At 32.3% G+C, this 24,985-nt stretch overlaps 1 protein-coding gene across 2 annotated transcripts in view; it reads right to left on the bottom strand.

The window, feature by feature from the left end:
• Positions 1-24,730, bottom strand: part of LOC130442419 (uncharacterized) — a 121,369-nt gene extending 96,639 nt beyond the window's left edge. The window contains exon 1 of one of the 2 annotated variants that reach the window (XM_056776512.1): positions 24,562-24,730. In XM_056776512.1, the coding sequence (XP_056632490.1) occupies positions 24,562-24,664 (103 nt within the window). In that variant the 5' untranslated portion in view covers positions 24,665-24,730. The remainder of the gene's footprint in view (positions 1-24,561) is intronic. The other variant, XM_056776513.1, reaches the window with a different exon arrangement.
• Between the last annotated feature and the right edge of the window lie 255 nt (positions 24,731-24,985).

A 24,985-nucleotide genomic window follows, 5' to 3' on the forward strand; every position in this document is an offset into this window, starting at 1 on the left:
TTGATAGTCTTTATTGATTCCCTCTGTCCATTTGCTATAATAATCACATCATCTGCGTATGCTACTATCTGTATTACGCCTATTATAATGTTCTTAATATGTAATCTTGCGTTTCTCAAAATGCCTTCCAATATTATATTGAATAGCGTTGTTCACATTAGTTCTTCCTATTTGACGCCTTTATTTGTGTGTGTTTTTTCTGATGTGCCGTGGAATCTCACTTTAATGTCTCTCTTATTTAGTATTATTTCTATTAATTCCCTTAATTTTTTTTGGATTCATTTTTTTGTTATTTTCTCTTTTTATTGAACCGAAAGAACTTCTGAAGTCAATAAAAGCTATATGTATTACTTTTTTATATTCCATTATCTTTTCTATTATTGTGTGGATTGCGTCGATAGTTAATCTTCCTGGTCTAAAGCCGTTTTGATAATCCCCTAGTTCTTTCTCTGCCAGTTTTTCAGTCTTTCGTTTATTGAATTTGGCAATATTTTGTAGGCGATATTTAGCAGAGTTATAGCTCTATAATTCTCACATAACACTTTATTGCCTTTCTCAAATATTGGTGTGATTATGCCTGTGTTCCGTCGTCTGAGATTTTGTTTTGTTTCTATATCTACTCTATTAGTTGATGAATATGTTTATTTAGTTTTTCTCCACCATATTTGAGAAGTTCCGGTTCTATTCCACCTTATCCTTGGGCTTTATCATTTCGGAGTTTTCTTATTTCGTCATGGATCTCATTTTCTGTGGGGAATTTTAACTCGTCCTCTTCTTCCTCTTTTAATAATATTTCTTTATTTGCTTTGATTGAGTACACAGAAATAATTACTGTTAATAGTATTCTGATTACTTGAGTTGTTTTGAAACAGAATATTATCAAAAGTTAAATATTTTCTTTTCTCTAAATCTTATGATCAATGAACTGTATTTCGTATCTAGTTTTTGTATAGTGTAAGGATATACAAATGGATGGAAATGCGATAAAAGGAGCTACATACAATTCTTAGTATTATTAAGACAGAAGCTCAAACATAAGATCACATAAAACGTTTATTAAATCACTTTTGAATTCTTCAATTCATTCTAGAGTCGTCTGCATTCCGAAAACATAAAAACTATTAATAGTAGCAAAGTCACTCCGTAATTGTTTTTAAAAATTATATTAATATCGTTATTGTGTTTCCGGCTTTATTTTCCATTATGAAACGCAAATACTTTCTTCTAGTTATTTCTGAACAATTTTTAGCTGTTCAAAATAATATTTTTTCTGTCGTGTTCTCACAACAAATATAAAACGATTCCCAAAAGACAACTGTGTTCATGTAATTTGAGAATATTTCTGAGAAAATTTTTTTTCTGATAAAAAATTTAATGATAGTTATCAGAATATAAAAAATACTACGATGTGGAATACTTCTATTTCAAAGCATACAACTTTTAACTTGTTCCGTCTTGGCAACCTGCTGCTATACTCCTTTTACTCTATACACATTTTCCATGGAAGCTCTAATCTTTTTGACCCTTCCAAAAAATAGTTACTGTTTTCGATAATGTCCTCGTCTAATGAAAGTGTTTCTCTCGAAAGTTTACCTTCAGTCTCTGAAGACGATACCTTGGTTATCGAAAGGCGCGTCAGACAGTGTGATTGTGATTGTTGGTATAGCGATGGTGTTAACAGTGTATTCAATATGAATATCGCCAACGGTTCTAGTCATTCCAACTTAGTTTAAGGTCAGAAAACAAGAAGGAGGCGCTGGGGGTCAGATATGAAAACGAGAGTGAATACAGCGGGCGGTTAACCAAATCGGAATGCAATCCATGAATTTTAGTGAAAACCGAAATGTGTGTTGTTCTCATGGAGAAGTACTTTCTTTCATTCAAATGCGGTCGCTTTTTCTTGCAATTCATTGAGCAATGAATTGTAATACCATATGCGTAATACCACATGGGAATATATTTCCCAACTAATATTAACATTTTCAGGCTGAGGACAGAAAGTTTTTAGACAACTCTTGTATTCTTTGGATGAAACGACAAATTTTAATGTGTTCTAAAAGTTCCATCTAAAATTATTTTTCCATTCCATACAAATACCACATTTGTGTTTTCGTATTTTTTGTGTAATAAAATGAATTCCACTCGACAAAAATCCTCAATAATGTAACATTAAAATTTGATACAACATATATGTGTAAATTTTGAACTTGATATATTACATATTGATAATACGAGATCATAATTATAATCAATAGCTTTGAAGTTTACTTTCCTAATAAGAAGCTACGTTAAGTATGCTATTATTAAATAAGGAAAATTCACTATCCCTTACCTTGTATCATATGGAATTTTCCCACAAACTATCAAATCGATAATTATTAATTAAAGGTAATAATATACATCGGTATGGCAAAAAAGGAAACTCAGTAAGAAAATAATTAAAAAATATGATGCTCACGTAATCCGAATTTTCTAGGGTAATCTTCTGGGAAAACTGACTTAATAATCTAAAAAGATAGCGAAGGACTTGGTACCTCATTTCTCAAGTAAGAACAGATAGCTACAAATATTGTAGAAATGTGTTAAAACGAAATCAAAAATTGAAAGATTATTGTATTGTATTATGTAGATTTTGCAAAAACTTTATTTTTGCATAATACATGATTGTTGCTTGTAAAAAATTCCTCGTACTAATCATTTAAGGAAAATGAGGCGCAAGGACGTGGGTCGTGAATTTTTAAGATTAATGAAAAAAGATCCTACATTCTTACATTATAGATACAACTGGAAAAAAATAAGGGTAAACGTGACGATGGTGTGTATTATGTGAAAAAATGGCATAAAACATATTCCGGTCTGAAGTCTAATGAAAAAAGAGTCCAACTATTGACGCAAGAAAAACTGTAAATTTCAAACAAATATACTCAAATTTACTTTACTGCGTCTACTTTGAATACCACTAATGCGAAATTAATTATACTCGTGCCTTCCAACAGTTGGTATGTGATATCTGAAAAAAGTGATTTGAGTTCAAATATCATCACGCAAAGCTTCTTGCTATAAACCAAAATCAATAAAATACGAACCACTAGATTCTAAAACCCAACTATTTAACTATCTATTATATTCGTACCTGTCTGTACAAGAGTTTCAGTATTTTTAATTATGATTTGTTGCTGTAGTCCATGGTATTGTCTACGAAAAAGAAAATGAAAATTCATACTAGGCTACTCAAAAAATAGTTTGCATTTTGTTAGCTATGTGAACAAATCGAATTTGAGATAAGAGCATGAAAATACTTTAATATGTAGTATAGCTGCTGTTGCTCGGAAACAGATCTTTGCTGTTAAATATTGGAAAATGTATGACTAGTCAAAGTATAAAATAATTCGTTGTGATTTTTTTCAGAAGTAGAAATATGAATCGCGACAATTTTGTGGAATTGCTGAATTTTCTGCATTTCGCCGATAATGACAGAATTGTAAACGTGGAAAAGTCGTTTTCGAAAATTTGAAATTCAGAATTTCCAATTCTTTTAAGCTCTTTGTGAGGCTCCTAATCTATGTATCGCCAGTATTATACAAAAGAAGGCTCTATTCCAAACAATACATTCTTACCAAAATACAACGCTTTGGTTTAAAATTGTTAGTTTTGTGCCATTGAAGATGGGAGTGCTGAATTTTTATTATAAATATTCCTTTATAGTTTTGTAGGTTTTTTGTGGGTTTCTTGTAACCTGGAGAATCGGTTCACCAATCAAATAGCCGACGATAGGGAAGATGCAGCATTAGCTGTACCTGCCAACTACATACATACACAAAAACACGAAAATATATAACAAAAAATTATTTTTTTTGTGCTAGTGTTATTTCTTTTTCCTTTTAACTCCTCATTTTGATTGATCAGTAATTCAGTAAATTTTCTTAACCTATACAAAAAAACCAACGAAACTCTCTCTGTCTTTCTAATATTCCTTGTAATATTATATATAAAATATGATACACACCAGCCCAAAGCAAGCTGAATATCTTCCCGGCCACAGCACTGGGTTTTGTGGTACATTAAACAAAATTGAAAATAGTTCCCCAAATTTTATGTCTGTACTACATGCGATTTATAAAAATGTAGATTTGCGTTACGACTTGTCGGAAATCTGAAATGCAGTTGGACACGTTGACTGCTTACAAAAATCCGTGAAATTGTTGAAAGAACATTTAAATATATCCATATATTGGATGTTCAGAAATGTGCATATTATGTATTCAATACGAACCTGATATAATTATTTGATGCCTAGAAAATGTAATTGGACAAATATCAAAAGTCCTTTAGGGCTAACAGATAATGTGGCACGAATTTAGATCGAAAAGCTGAAATTAATTTCATGGAAAGACATAAATGTAACAAATAATTTGTTATGTATGGTGCCATAAGGCAAAGCGCACAAAAAAAAAGAAATATGGTATAACTTGGTGCCAAGATGTAAAGTTTATGATGAACTTTAGTTTTGTTATATGTGTTGAGCAACACGGTTTTGCTTATTAGTATTCACCCAAAATCATATATTATTTCATAGAAAACCTTCGCATTGATATTATTTTTAGATTGAAATTTTTTTTCGAACGCTCTCGCATTTTTTAATAAAGAACAGGTTAAATATGCATTACATCGCATTTTGCACGAATATCGAAAACTGCACAACAACCAAATTCAAGTTGGTATGAAATTAAACCAACAGTGGCTTACACAGACTTGAATTCGAAAAATAGGCAATTCGGAGCTACTCGATATTTAACAGTCTTGTGTTCAGATGTGCATGTATATAAGCAAAATTAGCAATAGATTCTCTAGATTAATGACCCTAAAATTTGCTTGATACCTCAGTAATGATCTTTATAAATCGCTCGACTGTTTGATTGTGAGTCCTGAAAAGAATATCCACGAGTTTTTCCATCCAAACTTCCATTTACCGATTCATAGTACCTTCCCAATCTGTGTTTACATTGATTCCATTACAACCAATTTCGTTAATAGATTTTGATTCCACTGATTTATAATAATGATAAAAGGTATATTTTTCACTATATTAGTTGCTGTATTCATGGCCTTACCAGGTTCTTAATATCATATTTACAAAATTATAATTTCAATTCTACTGGAGCGTGAACAAATTTTATGTAATATTTTTCAAAAAAATACAGGATATTTTTAAAAGTTTTTCACAACTTCACTTGTGATGTCCAATCCAATTTTTGGATGGTTTTCAGGCCGCTCTACTACATGTAGTGGGGTTATTCCAAATAAGTAATTTATAACAATAAATTGACTTCTCACCGAATTATAATAGTCGCTACGAAATGGCATCCATCATAGAGTCGACATGGTAAGCTGTCACAGTAAATTTTACCGATATTTTCAAAGAATAAATTGCAAATGGAAAATCTAGCAATTTTTCTTTTGAGTTACCCTTCTGAACGTTTTTGGCTTCTTCCTATATATACGGAATAAAACTATGTGTTGAGGCATATCCACAAATTAGATTGTTGTCTCTAAAATACTGTTCACCGATTGAGAAAATTATAGTGACATATAAAATGAATATCAATAACACATGTATGTACCTGATCTGATATTCGATTCAAAAACATCATGTTTTCAATTAATCGACTGAAAATATAAATGTTTCCATTCAATTGATTTGATACACGCTGTATACATCAAATCGCCGTTTGTTATTTTGCAGTTGCATGTATTTACATTGGAAAGTTAAATAACTTTTCTTCTAATTTACGATACGTTAACTGCGTTAACCCAACTGAGAAGTTTGAATTTGCGCCAGCAAGTTTTAATATATAATAAACAATAATTTTTTCGTGGAATCGTTTCAAGCCGTATAATCCATTGGTTTGTTCCAAGTTGCTTTGATATTTATTTACCCCATATAAGTATTTTCAGAAACAACAAAATACAAGTAGAACAACACAAAGTTTCTAGTCGTTTCGCCATAATCACAGTTATAAGAATTGGAGCAATTAATACCGTGGTTAGAATTTGTGATTTGAATACATTTTGAATAAATAATTAATGCATTACTGATTTTTTTCCTTTATATAAATATATAATATGTGAAAATGTTTCAAAACTGTCAGATTGACAGTGAAAGATACAGATCAGTTTGATAAAACTAAACATAAAAAAGATATACGTAAATACGAAATAAGTAATTTGAAATTATTTTAAAGCATTTGTTCACCCTATTGTTTCGGAGTGAGATTTCAGTTTTTTTCTCTTCACATATAAGAGTAGCTATCGAATCCTTAGATAGATATTAGATATTTACGTTTAGAAGACCATGACTCAAACCAGGATTCGATGAAAACATTAAGGAAACTTGCAGTAGCATTATAGTATAATGAAAAAGTAGTGGTGTGATGAGTCTTAATGTGGTGGACAGTAGGGTACAGAGGAACATGCAGAAAGGGCACCCACAAAAAGGGGCCACAATTATATATGTTTATTGTGCCAATTCAGTTTCAAAATTACATAATGCGTTGAAACAAAAACGTAGAGAGAAGTTAAGTTGAACAATTATTTTTTATTACCTTATGATAACGAACCCAGTCACAAGCAAAGAATTAGTTGAGCATCTGCCTTTTTCTCTAGATTTTATTTCCAGCAACGATTTTCTTCGAAAAATGAAGTTACGTGTGCGGTAAATCAGTGGTTTGCAAAGGTGGAACAATATTTCTTTCTAGAAGCTATGCTAGAACATCGGAAGAAAAATTGTGCTTTTCACCTGGCGAAGAAAACGCATATACGCAATAAGTGTTGTACTCGGAAGTTCATCACTCACTATCAACTTAAAAACACCGGATACGGCTCCTTAAGTAACTGTCCAAAATGCTCAGAAGATACCTTGGCGTATGAAAATTGTGGTCAAATAGGAATATTCATCATACACAATTGTGGATATGACAATGGCAACGCATCTTGCCCTTGCTGATGAGCACGAAGCGCTTTACTTTACTTACCGTGAACAGAAAACTCTCGTTCACAAGCAAGGACTAAAACCATCTAATAGCACAGAGACTTCATAGCGCCTTCAAGTTCTCCCATTGTGAATTGAGGGATATCCTCTATCTGTCCATAGTCGACAAATCTAGGGTGGGAAAACAAGGCACTAACAATCCTCCCCCAGGTGGGCTCATCCGTTTTGCCCGGTGTCTTGAAGACTCCAAGTTTTTGAGCTATAATCTTGAAACCTAGCCCCATGGATCCTGATTGATATATTCACACAAATTCTTCCAGTAGGACATCTTGCTAAGAGACTCTCGTCTATCCGCCCTATATTTTTCCGATCTAGAATTTGCTTTCACTAGATTCCTCGCACGCTGCGCAATCCGCCGCATCATGCGACAGACCCTTCGTGCTTCGTCAAAATTGTTCCACAATAAATTTCTTGTTTTGGTCATGTTTCAATTTCAACATCGAAGTCTTACAAGACGTTACCATAATCATTATCTCAGTAAGTGTTTCTACCTCTTCTACGCTAATGTTCGTATCTTCACGTTGCGTCGCTTATTTCAGTTACGAATCTATTGAATTTCATCCTATCATTGCATCTTCGAGAAATTTTAGCTTATTCTTTCCTAAGTGGAGCTTTATCAACTTTAAATATTATGAATTGGTAGTCACTAGTGAAGTATTCTTCGATCACATACAATCCGTCCACATGTTGCATAATTGCCTTTGAGCGAAGGAAATATCTGAAATGAGGAACCCAAATAGTTGCTATACCAAGACAGTTGGAATACCAAACAAATCCTTGTTCTGGTTCTGTTCGGGAAGCAAGACTTTACTCCTGTTTACATTTGCTCGTAAGACACAGAGAATAGTATAGGTTCACGTGCAGTCCCAGGACAATAATTGTGTAGGTAGATCTCTCATTGAAACAGCCCCACTTTACATGGTGAGAGAAGCTGATCATGAGATCGTCTGTCTCATAAGCAGAGATCGCATGAACAATAGAAAAGACAATTTTTTGCTAATGCTGGTTTTGATCCATCCTGGGTATTTTATTTCCCCGGTATCTTCCATATCTAAGAGGTGTTTCTCTATTCACCACCCGGGAAGCGTATGATGGAAGACCATTAACTCCACGGGAAAATTATGCTAACCTTGGCTATATTGAAGGATGAAAATAATAAATTTGCGTGTTTATGTTGTTGTGGATGGTGCAGGGGTAGAGTAAAGAAACCAGCTCTCGTAAGTATACCTAACTGCTATAATTTAGAAGTTCCGTTTAGTAACTAATATTCTATAAGCAATTTTTTCAAATCGTGCCATAGAAAATCGGGTACCACTAAAGATAAATTTTCATATGTTTTTTTTATGTCTTCTTAAAAGAAGGTTTACTCTATTTACTTATAAAAAAAATACAAAGTATGTTTGATCCAATCCGATACATTTTGTGACATGCCTGATTGCCCAATTTCTCTTGATCTTAAAGGTTCATGTAGGTGATAGCGACAGCCATTCGTCAAACACAAGCACGCCAATCCAACTACTACACTACACTACACATTTAGATCTTGTCTCACCCAACGTGTATTTTGAGGTAGAGCTCCATCTTATTACAGCTAAATATTTTTTGGATTATTGTTAATATCTCAGAAATTTTCAAATGATGGAGTTTCCAAATAAACCTCAATATATGGCCAATCCAAGTATACTACGATCAACCACATAATTTGAATACGCCAGTCTATTAAGCCTGTTTTGGTGGAAAAAGTACCAATTATTTTAACGTCTATCTTTACAACCCCTACTTTCATCATTTATGGATAAAGGGATTCTCGCATTCTCCTATCCAACAAGGATTGTTACGTGACCAGTATCTACAATTAAGGCCGTTTACGTTTCCATTAATGAGATAAGTGGCCTCAAAGGAACGCATATCCTGACCCAAATTTGTACTGTTCAGTTTTTTACGATAGATAGATCCGGATAAAAAACTTCAGATCCGACAACAAAAAAAAATGATAAGTCGTTTCCGAGATAATTGATGCGTTATATAATTGAAGCTCACTCCATCGTTTTGAGATATTTACTGTATTCTTATCAATTTCCTTCGCTCTTAAACCATTCAAGTGGCAAATTCTTTCCTTTTCAAAATAATCAGCAACGATTAACAGTTAACTCGATATGTATTGAATTATTTCTAACTTTTAGGCCAATCCAAATATATTTACTTAGTTGGGTTTAACCGAATCCGACTTAAATTACATTTACACTGCATCAGTCAACTTAAAATAAAATAGTCTAGCCAGGAGAATTTTCAATTGTTTAAGTCTGTATTATTTTATTCTGAATTGCATTAGTTCGTGTTCCAAATGATTAAATTAAGTTAAGAATATTACGCGGTGGTGGAGCCCGACCAGATTCTTTAGGAATCAGTATTTGAGCTAAGTTACTTTAAATGAATTTAGAACTTATCATAAAAAGAAAGGCACATCCCGATACTAAGTTTCCCGATTTCCACTTCAAAGTAAACGAAGTTACTTATGTCAATTATCTGAGTTATCAACCTATGCCAGTGTGAGAGATAAGGCCTCATGCCAGTGACGCGGTAGAAGTAGTCCAAAATGATTTCTTTTCTCGTCACATGCAAGATTCGGCCGATAAAGCTCTTGACTGCTCAAAGCTTCGCGCAAATTGAAATATATCGTCAGTTCTGTCAAGTGTACGGAACGAACATTATAATTAGAACATGGTGCTTCGTGGGTCTATGGAGTTTTTCGAAGATCATCAAAATGGGTTTGAACAAGAGCAAAATGTGCAACCGTGCCTTATTCATGATCTTGATTTGTTGATTTTGGGCGGATAACTGTCGCTTTACGCTAAACGCCGGCGCCGTTTAAAACAGTGGAACACTGCGGGAATTGTTTAAAACAAGGGAAGAGGAATGCTGATTGCTGTGCTTCTTCAAGACAATTCTCGGAAGCTGCTTAAACATGCAACTCACAGCCCTGATTTTACTTCCAGCGATTTTCACATTTTTCTACACATCAATGAATTCATATCATCCGATGAGCGTCCATCATACGCTGGTTTCATTGACAGGCGGCAGAGTTTTACACAGTCGAATACAAAAATTGATCCTACGATATTGCAACTGTTTCAATTCGGATGGTGGTTATTTTGAAAAATATCTGAAACATTGCTGTCCTTTTTGCTAATAAATATGATTCTAAAACTGTGATTTGTTATTAATACGAAAACAAACTTTCTGGATGTGCCGCGTAAATTTTATTGGCTAAATTAGAGATATGAAATATGGTTCTGTACATTTGTATTTAAGAAGAATCTATACAGAGTATTGAGTACTAGGTATAAACTATCAATTATAAAAAACAGCAAATTGGATATTCAACACAAAGTTGGTAGTGCTTTTTGATAAATCAGAAAATGTTTCGAAATTTGAAAATATATATTATTAGCAACGTCACTTCTTAATGAGAAATAGTTCTAGTTTAGTGAACAGGTTAACGTTTTATAAATAATTGGATACAGAGATAGAGCACGAACACAAACGGTATCTATTCCGCAACTCAATCTGCCACGCATATAGTCTATCTACAGACTCGACCGTTCTGTTTCTCGCCGCATTCATCCATATAGATGTCTGTTTCTTTTGTATTTGTAAGGCTCATCTGAGTTTTCCATTTTATGCTCTAGCGTCTGTTGATGTTTAGATTCTAATCCACTCTTTCCGTTTCTCATATATCAGTATTATACCCAGTCTTTACCTTGAGCTTTGTGCATTCGTTAGTTTGCCAACGTTCAATTTTGTAAGTATTGTTCTACATATATTGTGGGAAGACAATTTAGGGGAAACGGGTGTGTGAGAAGCGGAAATACTCATTGAGAGAATGACCTAAGATATGAAAATACACATGCTCGTTGCTGGGCCAATCCACAGTATCACAAGTTTTTATTACACTTGAATGACATCTAGAAGGCTACAGTTTCGTGATGATTAGAATTAGGCAAAAGACTAGGTAAATTGATATCTATTAAATGGCAACTAAGATACCCAGATCTCATTCACTCAGATTTCTTCCTATGAGGATATATGAAAAGTTTTATGACCGAACCGGCAAATGTACGAGGAGCTACATAAATACTATTTCTTATTTATTTATACTCTTTCTATTCGTGGGGTGAACTTATAAACTCTGCCTCTTACTTATTAGAGTTATTCAAACACTTTACACTACTTTTAACTAACTTTTATAGAATTTACTAACCACTAATAACTACCTACTACTTATATAATTATATAATTTATTTGAATTCTTTGGTTATTTTTCTATTCTGTTCTGTTTACTATGACTATTTATTTAAAAACTGCACTAAAAAAAAATCCAAAACGAAATTTTCAAAAATTTTAAAAAATAAAGAAACAAAATCAATAAATAGAGAGACCTTGCTAGAGATTAGTTTAAAAGAAACAATGTAAACAAATCGCCTGCCATAATAAACACTTATATGAAAAGAACATCAAACAGGCCACGACTTCGCCAAATCTTAGAATTATATATTATACATTATAATCGGACAGGGACGGTTTCATGTCAGGGACATTGGTAACAATAGGAGTAAGATGTGTAAATTAAATTCACCATAAGAAATTAAAAATGTTTAAAACAAGCGTGTTCACAAAACACTGTTACAAATCCAAAGAACAACAATAGGAAAATTCAGTCAGATGAAATAATTATATTGTTATTGGTAAAGAATGGAATGGATATTTGTGTACAAGCTCAAACACCTAGTGAAAATAACTATCAAAATAGCAAAGACGATATCTTATATCTATTATTTATTATTGGCACACAGGGTATACATTTTTATTGTTTGTAAAAAATCGAGATATAAGTCCTAGCACTTTCCAAAAAAATACTGGATTCATTACAAATAACATACTATCTCTATATTAACGGGCGCCCTATTTCATGTACTCATTTCAATACTTTCGGACAGACAGCTTATGATTCATAAAGGTTTGGACTGACACGAACCGAGTTAATAGATTTTAGACAACATTGGGTGATTTAACAACACAATTAGTAAATGAACGTGTGAAAGTTTAGCAAAAATCGATTTCATTTAGATAGGTTCCTGTAAATATTATCGTAGGGAGTGTCACAATACATGAATATTTTGAACTGTAGGAATATCCAATTTCTTTGTTCCGTTATAAAATGTCACTAAAAACCAATGACGTGGCTTCGCATGTTAGATTTTATCAAGAAATAAAAACGAAACCATTAAACGTGTTCGGGACTGCTTCAGCACACATGCAAATTAAATGGATGAATAATATTCCACGAACCAACATATGTAAATGATTTGGTTCTATTATTTGGTTTTCAAATATAGTAAAAATTACACACAAATTTTTATTAAAAAAATATTCAATCAACCTCTATACGTATTGTTTGAAATGGTTTTAGACTAATTACTGGATCTTCATTTGAAGTATAGCGGCTCGCAACTTGTACCTTATCTTTTTAATTAAAATAGGAAAATAATTCCAATCTATAGGAACATCAAACGCTGTCCCACTTTTTGGTAAAAAGTTATTGAATATCTTTACGAAAGGATGCCGAAAGAAGCCGAAACATGCTAACAAAAAGAATTATTTTGCGAACAGTTAATCTTTACAGAGTTTTTCATCTGAATAAGAAGCTGGCCTTAATTTGTTGTATCATCCACGGCGTGGAAACAATTATAATGTTAGTTATATAATGTATAAGTTCGAACTCGACTTATAAACTTTTTTCTTTAAAGCTTTCTGTTTAGCTTTTTATACGATGAGTTGCTTGATAAACTTTTAACTGAAGTGACTAATAGTAGTCCCCAATTATACTGCGTTACAGTGACCCTGATTTTTCCCACTACTTCAATTTTCTGGCGAAACCGTTCTCCTTAATCTTCTCAAATTGTCTTTTATAAATAATGACCTTTCAGGCTCATAAAAAATCATGAATTTTTGACCTTTTCCAATATGTTAGCTGCAATAGTGAGATATTCTTTTTTTTTCAGTTCTCACCAACTTTGTAATAATTTTCTCGAATGTTAATTTCTCATTTAAGATGATGATGGATTAAAATATTATTTTTCTTGTATCAGCTCTGATAAAGACGTCTTCATTGAATGCAGCTTCTGATACTTTAGGCAGAAGTACTTTAAATATAGTGCATCTTTAGGCAAAGCTTTTAGGAACAACTCTATGATATCTGAGGTAGTTCATACAGGTTTACGCGTACAATGTCCTGAGCAAGTTTTAAATACTATCTTACAGATAAGTTTTTCCTTCACCAATGTTATTTCCTACCCCTACTTTACTATTCGTAGAAAAGATATGGAAAACTACCCACCGAACATAAAAGTTTTTTTGTAGGAATTAAATTTTCTACAAATTTGCTCTATTGACTTTTTTCCTAAAATTGGAAAAAAAAATTAAGTTATTTAGAAAAAACAATAAAAATCGAGAACGAATGAATTTAAATCGCTGTAACTTCTTTTTTAGTGTTCTGATGCATGACTTTCAGTATATATGTCTTTTATTCTTTTAATTTATAATCATTTCACACACATCAATAACAACATTATCACCGCGTACTATGAAATGAATGAAATCGATTTTTACCAATTTTATTTATTTCGACGGACAATTTTCATTTATTGCTGTTGGAATATTAACAACTCTTCCCCACGCCAACGAGGTAGAGTGTACAGAAGCGTTTTCTTTAACGTGGTGTACGTACGTAGTCTACGAATAGTTTCCTTAATTTTTTTTACTTTTTGGTTCCTGAATCTTTTTGATTGGCTAGGTTGTGATTCGGAATCTGATTGAGGATTGGTGTGAGTTTGTTTTAGTAGGGTAGCTGCTTGTAGTGGCGTTATTGTTGGCAATTCATTACCTACAGATAGGAGGTGCTGGAGATTTTGTGGTTTGGAGTGGCATCAGTATTCTCCCATTTTTTTTAACCCCAGTGATTAGGATCTTACCATTTTCCGAGCCATAACTGAATCGATCTGTGTCTTGTGTTGGAGGAAGCGAAGATAGATTAAATGTATTTTTGGTCATTGATTTGGAGAATCTTATGCTGTTGAGACTGTCGTCAACTTTGTACTACTATACAAAGTTATGAAAAAACGTTCGCTAACGACAATAAGCAAAGAGTCATCAACATTGTCGTTTGAGTAATAACGCTGCTCCACCAACCGACTCGTAATATATCTTAGGGGTTGTGATATATTCAATTTTTTTTATGTTGTGAGCTGTTGAAGTTTTGTCACAATCGGAAAAAGTATAACCCATAACCCTTCTCATCACAGTCACAACATCCATGCATAGCCGGACACGGACATGAAACGGGGTATTTTTGGATGATCCCAATTTATTTAATATATCTACAAACCTTGAATAGGATGCAAAGTAAACAAATTCATAGAAGTTTGAAAACTCTGTTTAATTTTGATAATAACGTACTATGTTAATACAATATCAGTTATCTAAAATACCATCTAACTACCGAACACGAAAGCAGCCTTCCATAAGCGCAAAAATATGTATATCTAAATCGTTTATAGCGGTCCTCTCAATTTTATTTTACTTAAATGGAAATTGTTATGCGGGCAGAAAATCGTACCCAATCATACCACATACAAATTCTAAGATCTCATCCAGATTTCAAGCCAAAAATCTAATATCTAGCAAGACATTATTTAGAAATTCATGCATCTTTTTCAAGTTGCCACTTATATCCAAATTTATGAATGGCAAACAATTGTAAATAAATGAACGATCAGAAACCTTGATTTAAAATGAAGAATTCAAGCAAAAAATTCCTTATCAAGCTCAACAAGACAGTAACTAAAATTTGAAATTAAATCATAATTATTCGTATTTAAAACTGTTTAAATTCAAGATCACCAAGACAAACAAAAATTATTTTATATGTAGAGTATAAAAAACATTAGAAAAATAATACGTATTTCTTATTCAAATTGTAAGTTTCACTGAAATATCAAATGTTAACTAACAATATACATTCCAACGAGGATAACAACCCACTCCAACATATATTGAACAATTGAACATTGAAGTTTAATTTCTTCAAGACCGAATAACAATCAATTTAAAAAAGTAAATCAGATATACCCGTTTCAAGGGATCAAATGTACGAGGAGATTCAAGCATTCGGAATGTATGATTTACCCCCAAAATATTGTTAGAATTTAATTTTAATTAATAATATGCCAAATTAGCTTTCAACATAAAAAGACCGGTAAAGAAAAGAGACTGACTTACCTCAGATTTGATCGAGCTCTCCAAAAAACTTCAGAAAGCCCTCTCCAACAGAGCGTCGTTAACTAATTAGCAGCCTTTTTATAATAAGAAATAACGTATACATATAACATATACAAGCTTAAATCCGTTTTCAGAATTGCTTGTACGGGCTCAAAGGTCAAAAGTGAAGTGAAATCTCTAATAAACGTGAGCTTCAATGCAACCACGAATGCTAAAGCTTGTTGTTTAAATTATCTACCTCGAAGGAAAATAATTAAACCTGTTATACTTTCAATAGAATTCCAACAGTAGTCATTTCCAAAGAGGCTTTCCATTGTTTGCCATTCTGAAGCACACTGTATTTCTTAGATTGCGTATACATATTTAATATAGTTGGGTGTCGTTCCATAGATAGATATGTTCCACACTCAGTTATACAGAAAGTTTATGTGCTTGTTTGTTGCTTATAGTTTCCAATGACCCTATAAAAATGTATATACTGAGGACATTGAATTGTTGGATTTACCATTAGTATAGATACAGATCGTACATTCTCGGTTCTTTGGTACAATATCTGGACTATAAACATTTATAGTCAGTGTGTCATACAGTACTATTATGTCTTCGTTTTCATCTACTGGATTAGTTTCATGTTTATTTACTTTATGTTTGTTTTATGTTTGTTATATTTTTTGCAGAATTCGCAGTGAATATAAGTGCATATCATATCAAGTCGCTTTCTGCAATCAAGCCTTGATATCTCAAAGTTTAGTGCTGTATGATTCCGGCATATAGTATCATAGAAATTCTACATCAACTATTATTAACCAGCTTTTCTAATATTTAGTTCGCAGTATTGATCCTGTGCTGCGATTGCTTCTCCTTTCATGCGACCATATGCTAACCTTCCAGATGTATTGTTAATGTTAGTAAAGTAAACCACAATGCGCGGATTATACAATGCTTATATAACCTTAGTAAATTTACAATTATAAATAGAAATCGGATTTATTCGGTGCTCAGGAATTGCCAGCAATGTATAAAATAGGTAAAATATACAAATATATAACTTGAATTAATATTACATCCACACACATCAAAGTTGTAACCAAAATAAGTTTCATTTTTAATACCTTTTTTTATTTGTTCCGCGCGATTGTTGGATCAATAACAATCCAAACGATATATTATAAAATATATTCTACTGTAGTTTTTAATTTGATAGTGGTATTAGTAATTGAGGTAAGCCATAAAGGAAAATGAATGAAAGGACATAATAGTACATTGTTTAGGTAAGCTACAGTTATTTTGGTAGCAAAAGTCAAAATAAGTCGTGTGGGTGGAATTTCCTAAAAAAAGTTAGTCGAGTGTTAAAACTCACCTTAACAATTGCTCAATTTATTTAAGAATGCATTTACATTTACATTCACCTATATAAAAGCTAGGGAAGTGTTAGATAAACTCGCGATACTTTAATAATGTTAACAAAAGCTAGGTGCGGAAGGCCTTGAAAAATAATCCTTTGATATCTTCCCTTAATGCGACGTGCCATAACCAGGAATCGGGAGGACAATGTCGACAAGAAAATGAGAAATAAGTTGCCTTAGGATGTTGACACATTTGGTTTATTTAGAAACGAAGTACTAAATTACATATATTTACTTAGTAGTAGTAGAATATATATATATATATATATATATATATATATATATATATATATATATATATATATATATATATATATATATATATATATATATACAGGCAAATAAGGTGAAAGTAAATAATAAGTAAAATTTGTGCTCTTAAAAGAAAAATTGTTTATCTCATAAACTAACCACTTTAACCTACAAGTATTATACATTTTTGAAATCAGCTCAAAGAGGAGTATCCAAATTTTACATGAAAAATATGAAAAGTAATTTAAAAAAATAAAGGGGATGCTGCTAGGGGTGAGGGGGTGGCTTTTCCAGTAAGTTTAAATAAGCCATAATGCTTGCCCATTCCAACATAAATTGACGTGTTTTTGGATTTTTTCTAAATACCAGTATTACAAAAGTTATTAAAGGTGGATACTTTTATCTGAAAAGCACTGTATATATAATGGTTAAATTCCAACAAACTTTCCACGCTCTTCTCACAATAATACAAGTACTTTTCATACATTATTGTTTAAATCTCATATCAATTATATACAAAAAGACTTTTTTTAATTTCTTAGCTTGATATGCTTTAAAAGCGAATTCTTAAGATTTTTAAAATTATATTTATTTTTCTTCAGTTTCATAAGCTATGAAATCGTGATGCTCCATTTTTTCTTCAAATTTTAGATATTACTGTTGTAAATATCCAACAGACTGCGGACAGTTGTAAAATTTCTTTCGATGGGGAGAGAAAATCTGCAGTGATAATTTCTAAAAACAATTTGCCGGAAAAACTATTTTTTTGAGCAATGACTGGCGAATCCGGAGGTTAACGCGTTAGCCCGTTCGGCTAACGTGTTTTGACATAATAATTTCCTATTTAAAATAATTTAAATTGAAAAATATTCGACAGTGGTAACCCGGACACAGATACAATCTCTTGTGTGCAAATTGACTCACATCATGATGGAAACCATTAGGATCTGTTAATCTTCTGGTTGGGTCATACAAAGCGTTAGGTACCTAACTTAAGGATTATTGTATTCATTAAGATTAATGGTACACGATCCTAATGGGGACCCACATCATAATTGACTCCAAGTGTTCCTTATATACTTGAAGTTCCATTAATTTATCAAATTACGAACTTTATTTTATATCGATATGACTCTAACGACAATACATATCATTATTAACCTTTTAGATAATAGGATTTTAGTATTTAAAAGATATGGGTTTTTTAATAGTTTGGCAATTGTCGATTATGGTCGTCGGCTTATTCAAACCAAGTTCAACTAATTATTTTATTGTTTAATAAAGAGTTAATTTCAAAGTAGTTTTGATGTTTTTATACAAAGAATATGGTAAACCATCATTGATTATTTGTTTATGAAGTATTTCCAGTTTGTTAAGCTATTTCTTTATTTGTGAAGTGACATTAATTATTTACCCCATATGAATCACAGTTGTATTTACTTAAAAACGTTTTGAACTGGATATTATTAGGTTGCACATTGACACCCAACTACCGTCGTGAACCCACACCTCTAAAAATCTCATGATCCAATGAATTCCATCAATTAATTGTTATGAAAATAGTTTTATTGGAAAACTTTTACTGGATCCAATAAAAAAAGTCCCTTTACATTATTAAAACTAACGGCTACTAACTTTCCAATAATATATGAAAACTACCTAGAGTAGCATCAAAAATATTCACATATTCTCAAATACATCATTTCATTGAGTTTTCAAGCATTGAACGAATGCGAAAATAGCGAAAATATATTAAAGCGTAGTAATATAATTTGTAGCATAGGTCGATAAAGAATATAATGATTTCTGTGAAGGATAATTATCTATTGTCGTCTGGGTATTATTCCATTGTTCGATATTGTTCAATTGCTATGAAAAATAATAGTTTAGTAAACGATAACTAGCAAAAATTCTTGGAAATTGAAGTTCTATAATCACTTCATATTATCCAACACAAAATGTAGCCCGAAGTTTACCAAATACGTAGATTCTTCAATAATATATCTAGGTTCACAAACTATCTAGTTTGATTACCTACTCGTTAAACAAATAAATTTTCGCATCATTTCACTTATAATTCTCATACTAAGATCACATGTGCAATTATAGGGAATGAGTATGAATTATATGAATGAACTGTACTTGATTGGTTTTGCTGGAAATGACTATGATATTCTTGAGGTATGGGTTTAGTCCTAGTTTGAACTTGATCGAGTCATTGTTACTCTGGAAACATTCATCTGTTTTTGCGATTGAGGGACATCGTTTATACCGAATAGTGTTGAAAATTAGCACATGATTTTTTAAGCCATATTTTGACTTGAGATGTGTCCCCTGGATGCTCTCTACTATACAAAGAATATTATGCTTTGCATATTGTAGACGTACTCATATATCTTTATGGATGAAGCATTACCATTTTTAATATTTTTAACACTTTAGCATTAGTTTCACTTGTATGTAGGTTTCTTGGTTTGAAACTCTCTTTTAGACTAAGAGGAAGTGTACGATTATTCTTTGTTGAATGAATTTAATGGTTTAACCTCTTATTTGGGCGGTTCCCCGGAAGGAATTCTGTGTATTCATTACATATCTGCAATATTTTGGCAATGGTTATTACTATTAATAATTCAAACCGCTTTAAAACTTTTATTATTATAGTGTTTTATTTAATTCTCGTTAATAGGAAACAGGAATTTTATGATGATGCTTTACGTCTGCCGAATCATAACAAAAGCTCCAGTGAATAAATCGTCTGACTAGTAGAATACATGAAAATAAACTGTTTTATGGTATAAGATACACGTAAATCGTCGACTGTTTGACGACTACATCTTCTGTATAGCTAGAAAGTGTATTAATAATAATTTTTTTTAGAGGTAAACCGAATTAAAAGATAAGAATTAATTGAATTGACTACCCAGCAATAATTTATGTTCTAAATAATTTATAAACAGTGAAATAGCATCCTCCATAAACTCATTTTATTTGTGATTCTACTTATTCAGTTTCAGTTTATTGTAGTCAAGTCTGGTCGTCGATTGTATTGTAGAGAGAGGATATAATAATGAGGGATTGAATATTTATTTTTTTATCTTATTCTAAAAACGTGAATAAATTCTTAAAGATGCTGCTCTTATTGGTATTTAAGTGATAAGCTGAAATACTGCTGTATTTTATTTGAAAAATATAGAAATACTGACTTTGCAAGTACGCCTGTTGAATATCGAATGAAGAATCAGAAAAGAAGTTGTCAGATTCATTAAGAAATCTGATAATGTGAATTTTTTTTATAAAATAGTACAAACTTTGGAAATATACCTGTAAAAATTTGATTTAACCACAGATAAATAGTGTAATAAATCCAGAATAATCTACTTCAAAGTAATGCACAGGTTGCAACACTTGTGATCTTGTGTAAACCTTGAAGGGCTTGTCTGTCCCCGCTTTAGCGAGCTTATCAACTATTCAATTTCCTTCATTCCATTGTGTTCCGGAATCAGTTGTAGTAGTAGTAGTAACTTTCTTATTTTTGCCTAGCTCTAAGCAATCCCAATCGAGTTAGGATTTTATTATATTGGAGCCTAAAGCTCTAATGACTGGATGGCTATCGGATAGTATGATGATCTCCTGTGTGCGATAGTTCCTCTCTAGATTGTACTGGACACATTTTTAATTGCATAGATTCTTGCTTGAAAATACTTGGTGTGTTGACAAGGCTTTCAGAGTGTTTGGTTCTGGTCCTGTACACTCCTATCCCAGTTCTCTCTGCGGTTTTAGATTTGTCCGTATATCATTTAATGGCATTTCTGTTCATTTCTTGATTAGTTTTATGATCTCACTTACCCCTACAGCTAAGTATTGAATAGCATACTTGTTCCAATGATACAGTGTGCGACCTTAATTCTGATAATCTTTGAAATTTATGAATTCTAGTTTAGACTGTATAGCCACCTTATTACTGTAAAAAGCTCAGGAAGATATACACCGCACAAAAATTATCGCATCATTATTTTTTAAATATTTTAAATGTGTTTCCTGTTTTTCGAATTTTATTATTATTGCGAATTATTATTATTTTACATCAGTTTAATATACAGAGGATGAAAAGTTTTTGATTTACCAAAACATAGAAAATATCAAAAAAATTGTACAAGACATCTATACAAAAAAATGAACGGTGCTTAAACTAAAACCAGCCAATGAATTTCTAATAGCGTGTGTTGCCGCCCCTCGCTCTAATTACAGCTTCCATTCGTCTTGGAAGGCTTCTAAACAGGTTCTGGACGTTTCCTTGCGGCATGATTTCCCAGAAGTTGAAAAGAACATTTTAAAGATCATCTAGTGTTCTTATTGGTACCGGATGCTGCTGAATTTGCCATCGTAGATGGTCCCAGACCTGCTCTATTGGGTTAAGATCCGGGCTACGTGCAGGCCAATTCAGGGTGGGTATCTCGACCTCTTCTAAGTACTATCGAACCACTCTAGCAGCGTGTGGACGAGCATTATCGTGCATTAGCACAGAGTTGTGATCGATATGAGGCATATAAGGCACTACATGGGGTTCTAGGATATTAGTTATGTATCTTTCAGCATTTAGTCTTCTATTATTCACTGGTACTAACTTCGTGCGACCCTCGAAAGAAATTCCTCCCCAAACCATGATAGAGCCACCACCAACGCTTTCAATTTGACAAAAAGTAACCTGAGCGTGCCGTTCACCACGTCGCCTATATACTGGTACACGTCTATCTGATGAATACAGACAAAATCTTGATCCATCCGTGAATAAAATATTAGATCAATCTCGAATATTCCAATTTGCGTGTTCTCGAACAAATTCCAATCTTGCTACTCGATGTTCTCTGTTAAAACGTGGACCTCTAGCTGGCCTCTTATACCTACTTCTATCAGCCTATTTCGAACTGTTTGTATGGTTATTCGGACATTACGAGCAGCCAACAGATCTGTTTGCAGCCTTCAAGCGGTGGTATGCCTAATTCTTAACGCCGTTAACCCCAAATAACGGTCATCTACTACCGAAGTTACCCTTCCGCGGCTTTTTCCTTCTGGTTAGTTGCCCTGTTTCTTGGTAGCGAATAATAACTCTGGATATGGTGCTTTGTTGAACTCCAATTACCCCGGCGACGTACTTTGACTGCGGCCATCTTGTATGATCGCGATGATTCTAGCGGCTTCTTCATTCATCACATGTCGTGTTAAACGTTGAGGCACATCCATTATTAACAAAATAAATTTAATTTGCTTAGACACAAATGATTTACACGAGCATTTTTGCTTCCAAAAAAAATTTGTAAGAAATTGTGATATTTTTCTGTTCATGATAAGAAACCAGAAATATCTATTAAATTGATACATATACAGATTGTTCCAAAAAAATAAAATTAAGTATTACAAATATCCTAAAACACCAGTGATGCCATAATTTTTGTGGTCTGTATATTTTGATAAAAATCTAAACGAGAACAAATTAATATTAATTTGAAAAAAAATATGGAAAAAGGTTAGGTAATTATCAGAGAAGGAAAAAAGATATTGCTGAGAATGAGTTGAAATTGGGAATGGCTCAAAACAATACTTTTTTTGATTACACGAACATTGTCGCCTAGATTTTTCCAGTTACAATCGATGTGGCTGGGAAATTATCAGAAAATTGTGAACAAATTCAGAAGCAATAAAAAATCATCAATTCAATCATTAACGTTCTTACCATAATAAAGCTGAACAATGTAAGAAATTGGAAGCCATCACGAGAATTTTTGCTTAAAAGCCATTTATGTTTTACTTCGAAACTTTGGCTACTCCATATGCATAACCGTTAACGGCATAATTGAAAATAAAAAATTTTTCTCTGAAAATACGCCGTAAATATTTTAGAGCTTCGTGAATGAAACATGTTTCATGAAAAACAAGATGGAGATCCTTGTAGTCCTATCGCTGTACATTCTGACTATATGATATAAAAGATACAGAGTTTACATAAAGTAACACAATTTCTTAATTGGTTGGTTTTCAGTTTAACAAAAAAATTATAAAGAGATTTAAAAAAAAAACAAGCCGTAAGTAGTGATGAAACTCTTTGAACTCTATCTAAAGTTTTTTTTTTTGTTTGCCTTATGAAGTTCTCATTTCATGATCCTCATGACTGCAGAGTGGAATTTTGTAATATTGTAATGCAATAGATAGATGCAAGCCTCTAAATTTACGGATGAGATGCAGCCATATTTAGTAGTATCAGCACTACTGTTATTTGACCATGCTTTGTATTTAGTTTCGTTAAGAAATCAATAAATTACTTAATAAGAATTGAATATGTTAACAGTAGATTTCACCAGGATAGTGCATCATTACGATTGAATGTTGCTATTTAAATGATGGAGTACAATACAATGGTCAGTCTTTACTCAAGATTTATTGCCTTCTTAAAAGTTTTTCTAGGCAAATCCAAAAACTTTGTGTGCTAGATAGAACCCGACAACCGGAATTATTTAGAACCACAGTTAACCAAGAAATCAGGAATCGTGTAATTACATATTAGTTTTGCTTAATAGATTAATTCAGTGTCAAATACGATTTTAATTATTCTTCTGACAGAAACGTTTACCTAAATTATATTTTTAAACAATATTTAGACGGACTTGATATTTGGATTTGTAATTTAACAGATAAGATGGAGGAATGAGAATATATAAAGGATGTAAAGTGAAATCAAAAAACACTGCTTTAAAGGATGGAACTAACGAAAAGTTGTCTTAAAAGCTATCATTATCCTACCAACTTTGCAACAACTATCGAAAAGTCAAACAGAAAGTACTTTTTAGTGGTTTAAAACACCTATTGAATGATATATTCGTCAAATTACTCAGACTCTAGCATAGTAGAAATAAAATTATTACAATAGAATTGTATCTATTACTTCAAAAGGATGATGACAATACACAAAAAAATATAAAAAAGCTATTAAAATTGATAAGTTTACGTGCTATCTTTAGTCAATTTTCATTCATTCTATTACTCTTACTTAAACAAATCTACTACAGAAACAAAATTAGTTAAGTTGAAACTTCGGTTCTAATACTTGAATTTCATTGAAGGCTGTTGGGAAACCCATACATTCACTATCGATCCTTTTAATAGATCAAAAAAGTACATGAAAGTCAAATGGCAATTCTATATTGTCGATAGTTCCATTAGTTGACATATACTTTTGCGTGCAGTTAATTATTTCAAATTAAAAATGTTACCATGACTACACATTGGCAAGTTACATACTTATATTGAAATTGTTTTGAAACCTTTTCCTAGATTGAACTATTAAATAATTCTCAATTATATTCACATTTCAAAATAGTTAATTTTTCTAATCTTCAATTTAAATTTTATTTTTCCATCCATTGTTTTATTTTTCATTAGACAAAAATATTTTTATATTCCTGAATACCTATATCAGTTGAATGATACAAAAATAGGACAATTGTAAATCAACAGTTAGCTTACCGTCTGATTCTTGAGCATAGAGCGGAACACAGGAGCGGGCCCAAAGGATAAGCACGAGCAGGAGGGCCCCCCATAGAGGAGCTCTCTGCCGGCCCTGCTTCATGGTCACTCGACACTTTCACATGGTTGTGGGGCCACCAAACGGCCCGTCATACTGCAAAGCACTAACGCGCGATCGGTGTTAGTCTTTGCTCAACAAAGTTCACAGTGTTGCCAATATAAATTAGATGTACTCGTATTGGTATATACACAAGAAAATCATTTGAAGTATTAAATGTAACTGCATATGTTGGCATACATTAAAGAAAATTGATAGAAATTATATTCAAAAAATTTTAAAATCGTTTGAAAATTCTATAGGAATCAATTATTTCATTATATGAAAGTTGTGGATGAGTTAACGAGATATTCAGAAATAGACAGA

This window comes from Diorhabda sublineata, chromosome 4 (assembly GCF_026230105.1).
Source record: "Diorhabda sublineata isolate icDioSubl1.1 chromosome 4, icDioSubl1.1, whole genome shotgun sequence".
Classification (NCBI taxonomy): Eukaryota; Metazoa; Arthropoda; class Insecta; order Coleoptera; family Chrysomelidae; genus Diorhabda; species Diorhabda sublineata.